Here is a 17410-nt window from a genome sequence, read left to right as displayed (position 1 = left end):
AACTACACATAAGGTTCAAGCCTATTCACACACTAAAATAACACCTTAATTTATAAGTAATAAAATATAAGTCCAAAACATTACCGAACACTCTAAATAATAATACATAGCAAGCGCATCTTCACAAAAAGCTTTCTTGATCTTCATTTTAGACTTTTTTTTGTATAGTTTTGGCTCATAGATTTGATTAGGCTCTCTAAGCCGCAAGTGTTTTATCAAATCTGCCTCATATGAATTGAAGCACGTCCCAAGTGTATTTAGATCATATGAATATGACTTTGAATTCCTTTTAGACCCATTTGAATAATATAAAATTGCTCCATATCGTTGTTGGAAATTTGTCCTATTAGATTTATATAAGTTGTTGCATTTACTATATTAAAAAATCTAAATGTTTTATATTAAATGAACCTAGATTGTAAAAAAATGGATGGTATAAAAAAACTTAAATGATAAATTAAATAAAGGGATTGTGAAAACAACCGCCTACTAATAATAATATATGCAAAATGCACCAGTGAACCAAAATAAATGTAATTCTATCTTCACAAAAGAAAATTTTATATCAAATAAGAGCTATAAGTAATTTAAAAGAAATTCAAAAATATTGAAAAAAATTAAATTATAAAAATAATAAGAGATAAAAGTATATCTTACATAAAAAAATTTATAAAAAAATGAGTTATATAGATAAGAAGAACACAAAATAAGGCTAAAAAGTTTTTGTCCCTCAACTTGAAAGCTAGCATGAAGCAGATCAAAATTCTCCCACTACATTGACTATAAAGAAAATTTTAAAATATAATTACTAAAAATATGAAAGCGAAAAGCAAAATTATAACAGAAAAAAAGAATACCTTCAACTTTCTCTTTATTTCAATAAATATATATAAATAACTCAAATAATTCTTTTTAAAAGTTTAGTTTATCAGAATTAGATTAGATCATGAGATTAAATGATAATTTTAAAATTATCAATTATTCATTGGAAAATATAATTTAGTTGGCCAATCAAAACATAGAAAAATTTTAAAATTTTATTAAAAAAATAGAATGCTGGATTTTAAATAATTCAAAATTTTAAAAGTTAACTTTTGGCATGATTGATTAGATTAGATTATAATACATTTTAAAATTATCAATTATCATATTATATATTAAATATTAAATTAAAATATAGAAAAGTAAAAAAAATTAAAATTTTCTTAAAAAAGAAAAATAGAATCCTAAACATTAAGAAGATCTTGAACTTTCTATTTATTTCAGTTTTAATATAAATAGCAAATTACGTGCATTCTTATCAATTTACCTAGTAATTAAAGAGACGTAAAAAAAAAAAAAAAAGTAAAAATTTAAGGATAGAAAATTGTTTATAATGACTTAAACTCATATGAGAACTAAATTAATAAATTAAATATTTAAAACGAGATTTACACAAAATTAATTAAATTATATGTAATACATTTAAACACAAACATTCAATCTATCGAATAATTAAATGTAGAATTATAAAGTTTATTCAATGCATATTATTAATATATAAAAAATTATTCAATTCGTTTTATAACTTTTGTTTATTTTATTTTTTTATATATTTTAAAATTTTAATTTTTTAAATAAAAGGAGAAGATAATAATTTTAAAATAACTAAAAAATAAATAAAAATTATGAAAAAGAGAAATTTTAACCATAAAAATATACATTTATCATTAAAATGGTAGCTTTTTATATTATGACTGTATTAAATAAAACTTGATTTATATAAATGGTAAGTGAATTTTACTAATCATAACAATTATGAATTTTATTTTTATATGAATTCGAGTAATTTTATGTTTTTATCTTAATGATAAAAATTTGGGAAAAAAGTATTTGTAATTAATAATAAAAAATTTTAAAAAATAGAAAAAAAATAAAACTATATTATGTATCGGTAATTAAAGTAATTTTTTTTCTCTAAATATGATTTACTATAATATTAAAATTAAATAATAATATTCTCAATAATTTATTTTTTTAAATTAAAAATTAAAAATTAAAAAAATAAAATCTAAAATCTTTCAAATTTATTTAAATATATTTTTTACCTATTTAAACAGATGAGTATATTTTCATTCTCCGTAACTTATTAAAATCTGTAAATAAAAAAATAGAAATAATCATATCGTTTGCCTTTTATCGATTATAGCTTGTGCTTTTAATTTTATTTAATTTAACTAATTTTAAATACAACTAAAAGATTTTTTAGGACCTAAATTTTATTAATTTGTACAATTCAGTCGGTATAAAAAGAAATTAATATTAATTTATAATTAAAAAAATATTTTTATACTGTGTAGATGAATAAAATTTATATTTCAATTAAGTTTATAACAGTAAAAAATAGGAAACTTTTGAAATTAAGCTAAATTAAATAAAGCTAAAAGTATTAATTATAATTAAAAAATAGCATTTTCTATCTATTTTATATAAAAAATAAAAAATAAAAAGTGGGACAAAAACGCAACAGATGTTTTTTCCGTTTTCTTATAGTAAACCAAAATGACATATTTTCACAAAAGACTAACGGAGGTTTAGCAGAGGTCTGAGGTGGCAGCTGCTGCTTCTCAATACAAAACGACATAATTTTGAATACCTTAAATTTAATTGTTCTAAAATTTTCAAGCTTCAACTACACTAGTGTTTACTTATTTTGAATTCTAGAAAAATAATAAATTTAAATTTGATTTATTTTAAAAAAAATAAAATAAATTGAAATTTTATCTATTTAAATTTCAAATAATTTATGAAGATTTTAATTATTTTATAATTTTAATAAATTTTATATTAAAAATAAATAATTTTAATTAAATAAAATTATTCTCGCATTAGCTAGTTTATATATATTTAAATAAATGATTTATCAATTCTTAATGAACTCAATATTTATAAATTCTACCATAAAAAATTAGATTCAAATTTATCTCATTTGACAGTTGAATTTTTATTAAGTTTAGCATCAGATAACTCACAAGTAAGTTATTGCAAAATGAGAAAAAAGAGCTTAATGCTAATATTTTCAAAAAGTAAAGGTAATAAAAGAAATTATGAAAAGTTTGGGGACATTACGCAAAAAACACAAAATTAAAAAAGTTCGCCAGGGCAGTGGGAAGACCGCGAGAACTTGAAACATCCGCCAGAACGGGTTGTCTGGCAATGCAATGCCAGCGTTTATTCAATTATTATTATTTTTAATTTTTTTTTTTTTAAAAAGGAAAGAATTTAAGAGAGAGAAACACATACATTTCGTGATTCGCATATACAGAGAGAGAGAGAGAGAGAGAATCTGTGTCTTGGTAGAATCCGCCTTTTTCCCCCGAGATATATGTATATATATTTTGACATAATTTTCTTTGTTTAATTTGGCCGAGTAGCGGAGGAGCTCTGATCCTTTTCTGATCCAAAAACCTCTCAACCTCAAACCTCTCTGTCTCTCTCTCTGTTTTCACTTGTTTTTATTGCGTATTTTTTAACAAATTTGATTTCGTTGCTGGGTTTATGCTCATACGTTCAAACGTTAAGTAAATTTGTTAAGACAGGTTGAAAAAAGAAGAAAAGAGAGAGAGAGAGCGAGAGAGAGAGGGAGATACAAAGATTTCGGCTTTGGATTGAGAAAATGAATTCAAATTTGGCTCCCTCTTCTTCTTGTTCTCAACGCATGACCAAGGATAAACCCAGGAGGCTCTATCAAGTCTGGAAGGGGAGCAACGTCAGTATCTCTTTCTTTTCTTATCACTTATTTTTTGGTGGTATAATTTGATGATGGATTGAATTGGATTTTTTTCTTTGTTTTGCACGAGTACTTTTATCGGGTATTCCGTTCTTTGTTTTCTTTTTTCTTTTCTTTTTTTTTTTTTGACATGGGATCGATCTTTCTGTGCAGAATTGACTGTGCTCTGATCTTCTTTATATACAGGTCTGAACTGATAGTGATAGAGTGATTGCCATATAGATTAGGGCAACTGAAAATCAGAACTGAAACTTGTATTAGAAGCCATAGGTATGATTACTGGCAAGAATACTCTCCAGGTCTGGTTGCAGCTCATGTTAAAAATATTAGTTTAACCAGATTTCGTTATAGCCTACTCCTCTATATTAGTTGACAATTGCTGGGTTCAATTGTTCTGTAGGCAATTTTTATTGGGTTCTATTTCCCCTTCTCGGTATAATACATCTTATGTTTTCTTAAAGTTGAAGGAGCATAGCCTTTTGTTTCCACCAAGTTATCCATCAAGGATTGTGAATCTAATTTGTGCATCAAACCAACCTGTTATGTTATGAACATCTTTATTTTTTAAAACTAGTGGAAAGAAATCTGTACAATAACCTTAAAGATAGCAGTTAGTTGCAGCAATGTCTGTTGAATTGCTTTCTGTTTTATTGTGCAAGCTTTGTTATTGTGTCTGCATTTTTGTATTCTATCATGTATTCACATTTAGTAATTCAGTTATGTGATTAAATTTATTGATCTTGGCATGAGACAATCAGTGCCTGTGTACCCTATCCATTAATGGATGCATGCTCATGTCAATTTTGTGATTACAGTAATAAGTAATTGTACTTTTAGCGTACTGCAGCCTCTCATTTACTGTATTCAGGTGAAATTGTCCAGTTTTTTCATTCTTCATTTTCTGAAATATTTAATTCATTTCTAAGCAACAAATGATTCACTTAGTTAACTATACCAGCCTTAGAAGCTGCTTGATGTTCAAGAATTCTGTAATCATTTGCTTGGTTTAATGAGAGACTTTGTTCTATTCTTCAAAATCCTTAGCTTGTATGAATCCTTAGCTAGTATGAATCCTTTCACTGACACAGATTTGCTGTTTATTATTTTGGTTTTGTCAGAGATTTCTTTTTGGTGGGAGATTGATATTTGGTCCTGATGTGGCATCAATGTTTTTGTCTGCACTTCTTATTGCCGGCCCAGCAGTTGCTTTTTGTATAAAAACTTACTTCAAGCTTGTGGACAATAACACAGAACATCCTGAGCATTGGTATCCTGTGTTAATTGTGGGCTCCATCTTAACTATATTAGTAAGCGTTTTGTTTTTGGTATAGCCTTGAGCACTGATAGCAATTGACAATATTTTAAATATCTTTTTTGAAAAGATACCAAAACATTGATTGAATTGTTCCCTATGAGCCCTTACTGTATGATTTTTTTTTTCCATTATTAACCTACATAACCTTTGCACATTTTTCTTTGGACTCATTCTTAAGCTGTAGTTTTGACATGAAATAACCTTAAAGCCATGAAAGTCTTAATGGGCCCATTGTGGTGTGGAATTTTTTGCACATAGTATTTCACAGTATACAATTGCCTTTTTGGGTGATATAATGGACCTAAATAAAAGTCAACATATTATAAAGGTGCTATAACTAAGAAGTAACAAGTAAATGACATGTTCTGTTTTTCTTTCCCCCCTTTCTTTAAAAAAGATCCTATTTTATGATTTTGCTTTGTAGCATTTTCCCTTTTTTTGTAGCATCGTCCTATTGTGAATTTGTGATTCATTTGTAGGATCAAAATTTTCTTCTACACCATATATCTTATTTGGAAACATACACAATTCAACTGAGTATAGTACTTGGATATATTCAATTCTCCATACTGTGAGTCTGATAATTAAATATGGATTGGAGAATCATCTCAATTCTTAATAATTCCACCTCAATGACTGCGTTTTCTCATCCCTCAAATGACCTTAGTACTTTGTTGGCCGGCCCTTTTTATATTTCTGTGCATCTAAGCATCCTCATTTCTATAACGCTCACTTTAGGGCCATTTACCATACATCTGAACCTGCTGTTTATTCAGAAAAAGGAGAAGTGGGTATTTTTTTTTATGCTGTGCTAAAGTGCTTGTTGTATAAACAGTTTTTTCTATAGGTTTTCATCTTCCTTGATTTTCTAGTTACATGAAAAATTACAGCCATGAAGACTTTTTTTCTTCTGGCTTTTAGAGTTTCAGTGATAGCTTCCTGCATAATAAGTTTAAATTTTGACATTGAATTCAAAATTTCCTCAGGATTTAGTCTTTCTCTTCTTGACCTCTAGTCGAGATCCTGGAATAGTCTGTAGAAATTCACGGCCTCCCGAATCAGATGAAGCATTTGATGCTGCTACTCCTTCTATGGAATGGGTCAATGGCAGAACCCCTCATTTAAAACTACCCCGGACAAAAGATGTTGTGGTGAATGGCCATACAGTGAAAGTTAAGTACTGCGATACTTGTTTGCTTTATCGCCCCCCTCGCTCTTCTCATTGTTCAATCTGCAACAACTGTGTTCAGAGATTTGATCATCACTGTCCATGGGTTGGTCAATGCATTGGAGTAGTAAGTTCAATATTTTCTTCTTATCTCATATTTATATGGAATTTTTTTTTTGGGTTTGACAGATACTATTACTTGGGCTCACTGCCAACTTCTATTGCTCTGACTCTCTCATACTTTAATGCTATGAATACTTGGCTAGGATGCAAATGTAAGGGGGAAAAAAAAACTTGTGTTCCACATGGATAAATTTCTGAACTTATATTCAAGTTTGAGCAACATAGCTCCCAACTCAGAAACTAGAGCAAGCCCTAGTGAACATTAAATAATGTCCTGAAACCTTTTCATATTTTTTGTCTATTGACTGGATGAGTCACAAAGATCAACTAAAGATGAGCGATCGAAGTAAATGTTTATCTTTTCTTATTTATATTTTCTGTTTTTTACATTTATAGGATTTTTTGGATCTTCTTTTCGTTCATTTTTTGCTCCTTCATTTCCTCTTTACTCATCATCTTCTTTCATTTGGTAATTAGGGAATGTCATTCTTCACTTCCTTTTATTGGCAAAGGTCCTATTTTACTGATAAAATTGTAAGAATATCTTTTTCCTCTAAAATCAGTGTTTACAGAGATTTGATTTGGAGTCTGGAACTAAGTAATCAGAGATGTTCTCATTTCAATTGAATTTATTGCGTTGCTAATTAATAGAAAGGCATATTTCTGATATTCATATGTAGCAAAAGATGAAGACGCCTTGAACAACCTTTTTCTTTTATTAAGCTGTGATCATTTAACTGTTACTTGGATGCCAATCAAGTAAGTATGTTCGATGTATTCTTACAAGGAGCGTACTTGCAATTGGATATTTAAAACTGAATAACATGAATGAAGGCACAATTAGAGCCAGAAAATTTTGGTACAAGGTTCAAAATAATTATAATAATTAATAATCTTAATACGCTGTGAATGGATGAATGATTTTCATTGATTGTTAACAGATTCTAAGCTGGCATTATTGCCCATTATTACATTTTTATTTGGAGCTGATAGCATTACTGCATATTGATGTGGTTTGCAGCGCAACTATCGGTTCTTCTTCATGTTCATATCAACAGCAACCATCTTGTGCGTATATGTCTTTGTATTTTCTTGGATTCATATTGTCAGTAGAAAGGAGCATGTTTTGAAAGCCATATCTCAAGATATCCTCTCTGATTTTCTCATAGTATATTGCTTCATAGCCGTCTGGTTTGTTGGTGGCCTTACAATTTTTCACTCCTATCTGATTTGCACAAACCAGGTGACTATCTTGACACTCTAGATGCACAAAAAAATTGATGGGAAGTGCTTTTTCTTCACTATTTGTTAATTGCATTTTAACGGCATGTCAATGTATAAGTTATTTGTTGTTTGGTGTACCTTATTCATATATCTTTACAAATTATAGAATCTTGATACAGTTCACTATCTTATTCCATATACTTCCATCATGTTCAATAGTACAAAATGATCATTAATAGACCTGCTGTGTTGAAGTTCTATTTCTATTATTTAGTTTTGTATTTGTTTATTGTTTTATTTACTTGATCATGTGTGTATATTTAAGTGTGTATTTTGCGTGTATATAATGTTTCACAGTTTGGTTATATGTGTTGTTTTTTTGGTCTTGCAAAAGCGTTATCCATGGAATGGATATTAGCAAAAACACATTAACCGTATATCTCTTGCTCTCATGGTTATATGTGTTGTTTTTTTGGTCTTGCAAAAGCATTATCCATGGAATGGATATTAGCAAAAACACATTAACCGTATATCTCTTGCTCTCATAGTTATTAAAGCCTCTAAGGCGCACCAAGGCGCCAAGAGGTCTTGGAGCCTAGGCACGCCCTAGGCTCACGCGAGCGCCTGAGCCAAGCAAGGTGAAAAAATAAAAATAAATAAATAAATATGAATAACTTTTTAAAATTTAAAAATACAAGATAACTATTTAAGTTTATGTACTTTCATTATCATAGAATTTTCACTTTTGATGAAATGTTCAAATTTTTTATTATAAATTGTATTTATTTAATTGATTTATTTTTAATATATATTAACAATATAATAATTATTGATGACGACAAAAAATCGTATAAATTTAACTTACTTTCATAATTGTCTAATAGTATGCAATTTAAATGGTAGTAACAAGAAATTTTAGTTGTAAAAGTAATTCAAAATACCTAAAAATTTTAATCACATAAAATAAAGAAATTGTGATTAATTTTTAATGTTAAAAAAAATGAAAAAAATGCATGAGGATTTGATAACTCCTAGTGTCGGCAATCAAAGAGAGATTGGGCAGCATACTTGTATAGAAAATAGAGATTAGAGAAGAATCCAAGAGAAGAAAGAGACGAAGAGGAGAAGAAGAAGAATCAAAAGAAGAATAAAGAAGAAAGAAAGATAAGAAGAAGAACAAGACGATGAAGGAGGAGGAAAGCAATTGACCTCTAGTTATTCAACTTGAAGGAGATTGGAGCGCACAAGGTAAGTCCATGTTCTTCCTCCTCCTTTGTTCTTCATGTTTATTTCTCCTTCTTCTCCTTCTTCTTCTTTCCTTTCCTATGAGTGGCTGGATTTGTGATCTGGGTGGGAAAAAACAGTCATCTTTGAATAGGTTGTGCCTTGCTTTGCTGCAGTGCGCCTTAAGTCTTGATGCGCCTGGGTGCGCCTTATTAATGTTGCCTTCCTTACCTGGTGCAAGGCGTAGGACTTTGAGCCTCTTGCGCCTTGCACCTCAGGCGCACTTTCACTACTATGCTTGCTCTAAGTTTGTTAATTCACCTTAATAAATTTTCAGCATTTTGTGAAGGTTATCTAGAATTCCTAACATATTGTCATTATTAAATTTAATGTGGATTATTGATTTTATTGTTGTGGTCCTGATTCAGATAGAATGGTGAATCAGAGTTTAGTTTTAGAAGTACATGAACTACAGGATTCAAGAAGATCCAACCAGAGAAGCCAACTAAAGCAGTTTCTCGAATTTTCATTACATGTATGATGAATTGTAGGCAAGAATGTCAAACTCTAATAAACCTTGATCCCAAATTAGCATCCACTCTGCATTCCACTTGGTTTAGGGCTGCATCTGTTTTTGATATGTCCCTTGCATTCTTCTCTTAGGCTTAACCCTCCTTTGTATTGGTACATTAACCCTCCTTTGTATTGGTACATTTGCTGGTCTATGGAGTGTATATGTGATTGTCTCAGTCCCCCTTCACCAAACCTCCTTAATGTTTGCAACACTTCCACCAATATATTCTCTTGTGGCCTAGTTCACCCATATATTTCAATGCTTTTGGTTTGGCATCGTCATGTTTGTCACATTAATTTTAGGCCTCATTTTGTTTTTTCACCTTCAAACACGGGTTGCCATACTTAGTAGTTGGTTAATCACCATCCTATATTTATTCTCCTTCAACTTCAATGTACTGGGAAATCAAGCGTGGACGAAGAAGAAAAAGATTTGTGTAAAGCTTTATTATTCCCCTCAAGTTGATTGGGGTTGTATAGGATTTACATAATACACTAAAAAGGAAGATATACTGTAAATAATATTTAGCAACTAATTAAGCTAATTAGTATCCTAATTTCAACGGCTAATCAAACTATTTACACCAAATATCTTTACAGATCTTCACACTCCTTTTCAAGCTGGAGCGTACATGTCATGTGCTCCAAACTTGTTACAAATATACTCAATATGAGAACCTCTAAGAGATTTGGTCAAAATATTTGCTGACTGATCATTAGAGTTAACAAAACTAGTGGTAGTACAACTTGACTCAATCTTCTGTTTGATAAAGTGACAATCCACCTCAATGAGTTTAGTTTTTTCGTGAAAGACCGGGTTTGAGGCCATATGGAGGGCAATTTGATTATCACATATCAACTTTATTTGTTTGGTTTCTCCATATTTTAAATCTTGAAGAAGCTGCTTTAACCAAATAAGCTTGTAGGTAAATAAGACCACAACACGATATTATGCTTCTGCACTTGACTTACAACAGCATCTTGTATTTTTTACTCTTGGAGGATATTAGATTTCCTCCAATCATGACTGTTAAATTTGGGGCAAGTCTAATTCACCTAAAACTAGCTCAAGGGAGAGTGCCTAAAACTCTTATAAGGGTTACGTTACCTCTATCCCAAATTGACGTGGGATTAGCGGGATTGGCTCATATAAGAGGCACATTACTCCTATCCCAAACTGATGTGGGATTCAACACACCCCTTACTTTTAAAACTTAAACTTTATTGAAGCGTGACATATTTATGGGAGGCTCAACATCGTATAGGAAGGCTCTGATACCATGTTAAATTTGGACCGGGTTTAACTCACCCCAAAAGCTAGCTCCTACATTACTTGGAATTCAACACACTCCCTCACGCCAGAACTTTACTGGGACGTGACATATTCATGGGAGGCCCAATATCGGATATACCAAGCCTAACTCACCTCAAAAGCTAGCTCTTACATTATGTGAGATTCAACACCCTTCACACTCAGAACTTTATTGGGACATGACATATTCATGGGAGGCTCAACATCGAATGGGAAGACTCTGATACTATGTTAAATATTGGTGGCCTAACTTACCCCAAAAACTAGCTCAACGGGAGGAGTGTCTAAAGCTCTTATAAGGAGCACATTATCTCTATCCCAAACCGATGTGGGATTGGCGGGATTGGTCCATATAAGGGGCACATTACTCCTATCCCAAACTAATATGGGATTCAATAATTATACAATATCTTGAATTAGAATATGATGGGAATCTCGCCCAATCTGCATTTGAGTATCCAACAATTTAAGAGTGACCCCTGTCTTCATATAATAAGCACTGTCCTGGAGCTCCTTTGATGTACTTGCAGATTTCTGTATCCCAATGACTGCTACATGGAGACTAAAGAAACTGACTAACTACACTGACAAACAAATAAGATATTTGGTCGTGTGATTGTAAGATAGTGTAGCTTACCAACCAATCTTCGGTATCTATCGGTCCAACAACAAGTTTGACATTCAAATCCATGACGGTGTCGATAGGTTTGCAATCTAACACATGTCTTCTCTAATATATCTAAAAGATACTTTTTTTTATGAAATAGTGATACTAGTTGTGGACTGTGCTACTTCAATTTCCAAAAAATATTTTGATTTTCTGAAATCTTTGATTGAAAGTGACTAAACAAGCCTTGCTTGAGCTGCAAAATCCTTTATCATCATTGCCTGTTATAACAATATCATCAATATACACTACCAAATAAATACATTTTCCCTGTTCATGATGACAAAAAAATACCGAATGATTAACTTCACTTCTATACATGCCAAATTGTTGGATTACGGTACTGAATCATTCAAACCATACTCTTGGTGGTCACCTTCCCACCTAGGCAGGAGCACCAAAAGAAGGTTAGGTCACCTCTAGAATTCTGTTGCCAGAGAGGACTCTTATCTTTATATTAGTTGTTTATTTAAAAATAAAAATACAAAAGGACCCCTATCTTATAGTAGTTATTTATATAAAAATGGCAAAGGAAAAAGATTCTTGATTTAATACCTTCAAAAAAATTACATTGAGTATTAAAATTAATGAGATTTCCATAATTTAAGAAGAAAATTACTCTTTAATCTATGGATAGTTGTCTCCATAATTTAAGGATGGTCTTCTCCTTGATTATGTGTCACAACATGGGGCATGTTCTCACTTCCCATTTGGGTTGTTGGTAGTAATTTACATGGCAACATAGGTCATACATATACAAACAAGATCAACAGTTGTCTACTTAAATATAGGTCGACAATTTAATTATTCATTGAAGTATGCACTTCTGACGTAATGCAGCTAATTAACACTTGCACACACACTTGTGAGAAATAAAGAGTACGGGGGAAATTCTCCATTGTATGCTTTATTAAAGTGAAAACTGAATTATGAAACATAAGATAATAAGGTATTTATAGAATTTTAATTCCTATCCTAGTTAGGATAGGAGTAGAGCTCTATAATTTAGAAAAATAGCTCCTACTAAAATAGGGATAAATTAATCCTAATTAATTTAGGATTTATAAAATAGCTTCATAAATAAAATAAAAGACCCTTAAAATTAAAATAGAAATAGTGAGAAAGTTTAACTAGGAATTTCAAATAACATAAGAATCCCAAATAACATAGGAATAGAAAAAGAAGAATCTTAATCAAAATAGAACAGAAAAATTTCCTATTAAAATAAGAGACAACTACTCTTTATTCTCCATATCAGTCTCCTTCCTTTGAGAAAAACTTGACCTCGAGTTGAAGCCATCAGTAGGATACAAAGGATGATCCATGGAATGAAAAGGATATAAATCAACAATATTGAAGGTCCTTGAAATTCTTAAACTTTCTAGCAAATCAACAACATAGACATTGTCATTGATCTTGTGAACAATTACATAAGGACCATACTTCTTTGGTTTTAGCCTCTGATAAGTGTCCACAGGAAATCTCTCACGCCTTAGGAACACCATTATCTTGCCCCAACTTCAAATGCTTGCTTCCTTTTATGCTCATCAGCAACATTCTTATACTTCTTGTTAGTCTCTTTAAGTTTTGCTTTTACTTCTTGGTGCCCTTTCATTTTTGCTAACTTCACCAAGCCAAGTGCATGTTGAGGCACTTTAGTATAGACTATTGAAAATGGTAACCTTCCAATAGCAGTATGAACAACACTATTGTAGGCAAATTCAGCTTTTGGAAAAGCAATATCACCCTGCTTCGGCTTATCCCCATAAATGCTTTGAATCAATTTTCCTAAGGTGCGATTGACCACTTCGGTTTGACCGTTACTTTGTGGATGTGGAGTGCTACTGAAATTCAAAGAAAAATCAAATAATTTCCATAAAATCCTCCAAAAATACCCAAAAACTTGCTATCTCGATCTAAAGTGATAGATTTTGGTACCCCATACAAGCGTACTATTCCTTTGAAGAACAATCGGGCAATATGAACTCCATTAGAAGTTTTCCTACAAGTAAAAAAGTATGCCATTTTGGAAAATCTGTCAACAACTACAAACACAAAATCCATTCCTCTTTGTGTTCTTAGTAAGCCCAACACAAAATCCATAGATAAATCTTCCCAAATATTTTCAAAAATAGGCAAAGACATGTACAAACCAGTTGTTTTGGGATTGTCCCTTGGATCTTTGGCAAGTGTAGCACTTCATGACAAATCTTGTTACATCCTTGTGTAATTGAGGCCAATAATATCTCTCTTTCACAGCTGCAATGCTCTTATCTCTTCCCAAATACCCAGCGAGTCCTCTATGCAAGTCACAAATCACCTTTTCCCTTAAGGATGTTGGAGGAATACAAAACTGGATTTCATGCATCAAATACCCATCAAGCACATAGAAATTATCAACAGGATGGCCATGGGAACACTTATCTCAAATTTCTCCAAAATCTTCATCATCGGTATAGAGTTCTTTTAGTTGTTCGACCCCACAATCTCATTGTTCAATGTCACCAACATAGTCTCTCGTCTACTCAAAGCATCTGCCACCCGATTTTAAACTCCATATTTGTGCTTAAGCCGAAAAGGAAATTTCTGCAAGAATTGGCACCACCTTGCATGCATGTCTTTACTAATCCTCTTTTGGCTGTTGAGGTATTTTAAGGCCTCATGGCCAGAATACAAAACGAATTATTTTCCTATCAAATAATGCTCTCAAGTTTTGAGAGCATGAACCACATAGTAGAATTCTTTGTCATAAGTGATCCATTTTCTCCTAGCATCACTTAGCTTCTCACTGAAGTGTGCTATGGGTTTATTCTCTTATGATAAAACAACACCTATCCCCACTCCACTTGCATTACAATCTACTTCAAATAGCTTTTCAAAGCAAGGTAGAGTTAACACACCTATCCCCACTCCACTTGGATCACAATCTACTTCAAATGGCTTTTCAAAATAAGGTAAAGTTAACACCGGTGCAGTGTATAACTTTTCCTTAAGGACGTTAAAGCTATTTGTAGCTTTTTCACTCCATTGGACCTTCCTTTTCTTTAAGCATTCAGTTATTGATGTTGCAATGGTGCTAAAGTCGTCGATGAAGTGTCAATAAAAAGTGGCTAACCCATGGAAACTCCAAATAGCCGACACATTAGTTGGGAAACTCCGAATAGCCGACACATTAGTTGGGATTAGCCATTCTTTTATTGCTTCTATTTTTGCTTCATCAACATGAATGCGTTGTGCACACTTACAACATACCCAAGAATAATAGTCTGTCGGTTAGGAAACTAAACTTTTTGAAGTTGATGTATAATTTGTTTTCCTATAAAGCTGTCAAGACCTTTCTCAAGTGCATTAAATGTTTATCTTTTGAGTTGCTATAAATCAATATATTTTTAAAATATATAATTACAAACTGCCCAATGAAGGGTTTTAGCACCTGATTCACCAATCTCATGAAAGTACTTGGTGCATTGGACAATCCAAATGGGATGACAAGCAATTCATAAAGTCCCTCCTTCGTTTTAAAGAGTATGAGAGAAATTATCTGCTGTATACTTTATTAAAGTGAAAACTGAATTTTGAAAACTAAAATAATAGGGTATTTAATTATTTATAGAGTTTTAATTCCTATATGAGCTCTATAATTTAGGAAAAATAACTCCTAACAAAATAGGAATAAACTAATCCTAACTAATGTAGGATTTACAAAATAGTTCCTAAATAAACTAAAAGACCTTTAAAACTAAAATAAAAATAGTGGAAAAGTTTAACTAGGAATTGCAAATAACATAGGAATAGAAAAAGAAGAATTCTAATCATAGTAGACAAAAATTTCTTATTAAAATAGGAGACAACTACTCACAATTCTCCAAATCAATTTCATTTTTGGGTTTTGTTTTTGTTTTTGCTAGGTTTCTCAGCAGCAATGTTTTTCTATTTTTTTGTACATCTTTTAATCGCATTGGCATACATTATTTTCTTCCAAAACCCTATTGAACATATTATGATTCTTCTCCTAATGCAGACCACTTATGAGAATTTCCGCTACCGATATGATAAGAAGGAGAATCCATATAATAGGGGAATGATAAGGAACATTGTAGAAATATTTTTCACCAAGATTCCACCTTCAATGAATAACTTCCGTTCATTTGTGGAGGAAGATGAACAGATGGTGGCTGCATCAGTAGTGCCACACCTGACAGAAGATCTCATTAGCTCAAAAGAGAAAATCGACATTGAAATGGGAACTAAGCTTGCAGAAGATAATAACTATGCCCTTCCAGAAATTTTGCGAAATTTGGATTATGATGATGATTCAGAAGATGATTTCAAGATGAAGGAAGGAGGCCGGCCATCTTTTGACCAATTCTTTCCTGATGGGCAAGATGTAACAGAATCATTGAAAATATCTGTTGTTGGAGATGAATTGATGGAATCCATGCGAGGTCCAATTATTGGGGATGGTGTTAAAGAATCTGCATTAAGCCCAAGTGAATCTGTGGAAGGTTCTACTGCTGGTGGAGTGAGAGGTTCTACACAAAGACCTAATACTGAAGCCGAAGTAAGAGAGTCTCCACAAAAATCTAATGCTGAAGCTGAACTAAGTGATTCTGCACAAACATCTAATTTTAAAGTTGAAGTAGGAGAATATGCACAAAGCCCCAATGTTGAAGGGAATAGACATGCCATCTGGAGCTCTACTTCTGGAGATGAGACTAAGTAGAGGGAATCTAATGATGTAACCAGTTCTTCAGTATGGAGGTTATGATCTTGCCTTTCTCTCCATTAAAATTATTTTTCCTCATGTCTATTTCAGCTAAGACCTTATTAATTGCTAAATCACGTAGTATAATGCTGAAGTGCTGTAAATAATGATATTATATGAGTAAAATTTCTGTTATTAGTTAGTTCAGTTACAATGGGATAGTTGCTGTTTTAATCTCATATCAAGTATTTTCCAGATAGAGATATTTGGATTTGATTTTGTACAACGACTCCCTTGAATCTCATTGCTGATATGTTGAGAATGTCTGTTCATATAATTTCCACTAGTGCCTTGCAAATGGAACCAATGGTCATTACTTCTAACATTTAGAGTTACAAAACATCAAAGGTATAGAAGTAGAATTTTGAAATTCTTTGATTTTCACTAAACCATTATAAATTCATCTACAAGCTACTGCATAAGCTTATTTTACAAAGAATTAGTTTTAAGCTGTGGGTGAATAATTAGGAGAATCAGTTTCATTCGCTACCTTTTTAGATTCTCATTCTTTCTGATTCCCTATTTATCCTGTTATTTAATTTTAGTGGCTTCTTCACTTACCATTATCACTGATGTATCCTTGACAGGTTTTTATTTGATTATCAACTGCGTGGGTTGGTCACTTCAAAGGGCTGTAAGTTGGCTTTTTGAAGGTTGAATGTTATCTGGTTCGATATTGCCTTTCTCCCCCCTTTTCTGGGAGGAACTAGATTTGGAAAACTTTCATTTGTTCGGTTCAATTTGGATTTCTTTTGTTGGAAGTTGTAAATTTATGTTGCAGAAACACACAAGGCTCTTGACAGTGGCTGTATAGGTAAACTGGTCGAGATATGGGTGATAGGATTGTTTTACATTTATGAATGAATAGGTATGCTTTTGAAATGAACACAGATATGAATGTCCAAAAACAGAAATTTTTTTTTATAAAATTTTAAGAAAATATCAAATTCAAATTTTGCATCATTTGAAATCCATGTCTATCCAAATAAAACATCATCCGAGGCAGTTGATGAGTTTCCTGTTTGATTAGGTTATATTAGATTTGCAGGCTATTTAGAATCAATTCTTATTTGAAGATAAACTAGATTGAACAGGATGCAGCAAGTTTGTAATCCAAATCATGTGATTTTGTGCTCTCAAGTGAAGCAAACTAAAGTGAGTTAGCTTCTTGTTCTTTTCAACATAATAATATTCATCTAGTGAAGCTTGCTTCTCCACAGCTACGACTGCAAATACTTTATATTAAGAGTTCTGCTCATCAGTGGACAAA

The 17410-nt window shown here is 31.7% G+C and overlaps 1 protein-coding gene across 3 annotated transcripts; it reads left to right on the top strand.

The window, feature by feature from the left end:
* The first annotated feature begins 3160 nt into the window (after window positions 1-3160).
* Window positions 3161-17103, top strand: LOC110622781 (probable protein S-acyltransferase 4). 3 transcript variants are annotated; one of them, XM_021767413.2, is made up of 6 exons: window positions 3161-3748; window positions 4888-5076; window positions 6071-6379; window positions 7397-7618; window positions 15397-16136; window positions 16728-17103. In XM_021767413.2, the coding sequence occupies exons 1-5, from the start codon at window positions 3656-3658 to the stop codon at window positions 16096-16098; spliced, it is 1515 nt and encodes a 504-aa protein (XP_021623105.1). In that variant the 5' UTR covers window positions 3161-3655; the 3' UTR covers window positions 16099-16136; window positions 16728-17103. The 3 variants fall into 3 exon arrangements, with proteins under 3 accessions (XP_021623105.1, XP_021623106.1, XP_021623107.1); XM_021767414.2 differs by lacking the exon at window positions 4888-5076; XM_021767415.2 differs by lacking the exon at window positions 7397-7618.
* Window positions 17104-17410: the final 307 nt, after the last annotated feature.

The sequence above is a fragment of the Manihot esculenta genome, chromosome 9 (assembly GCF_001659605.2).
Source record: "Manihot esculenta cultivar AM560-2 chromosome 9, M.esculenta_v8, whole genome shotgun sequence".
Lineage (NCBI taxonomy): Eukaryota > Viridiplantae > Streptophyta > Magnoliopsida > Malpighiales > Euphorbiaceae > Manihot > Manihot esculenta.
Note: the sequence above shows the minus strand (reverse complement) of the source record. Positions and strands in the feature narration are given on the sequence as shown.

Bases quoted from the DNA above. Each gene is read 5' to 3' on its own strand.
- LOC110622781 (XM_021767413.2), top strand. From the start codon at position 3,656: ATGAATTCAAATTTGGCTCCCTCTTCTTCTTGTTCTCAACGCATGACC. The intron at 5,077-6,070 runs GTAAGCGTTTTG...AAATTTCCTCAG, and splicing joins GCTCCATCTTAACTATATTA to GATTTAGTCTTTCTCTTCTT. The intron at 6,380-7,396 runs GTAAGTTCAATA...TGTGGTTTGCAG, and splicing joins TTGGTCAATGCATTGGAGTA to CGCAACTATCGGTTCTTCTT.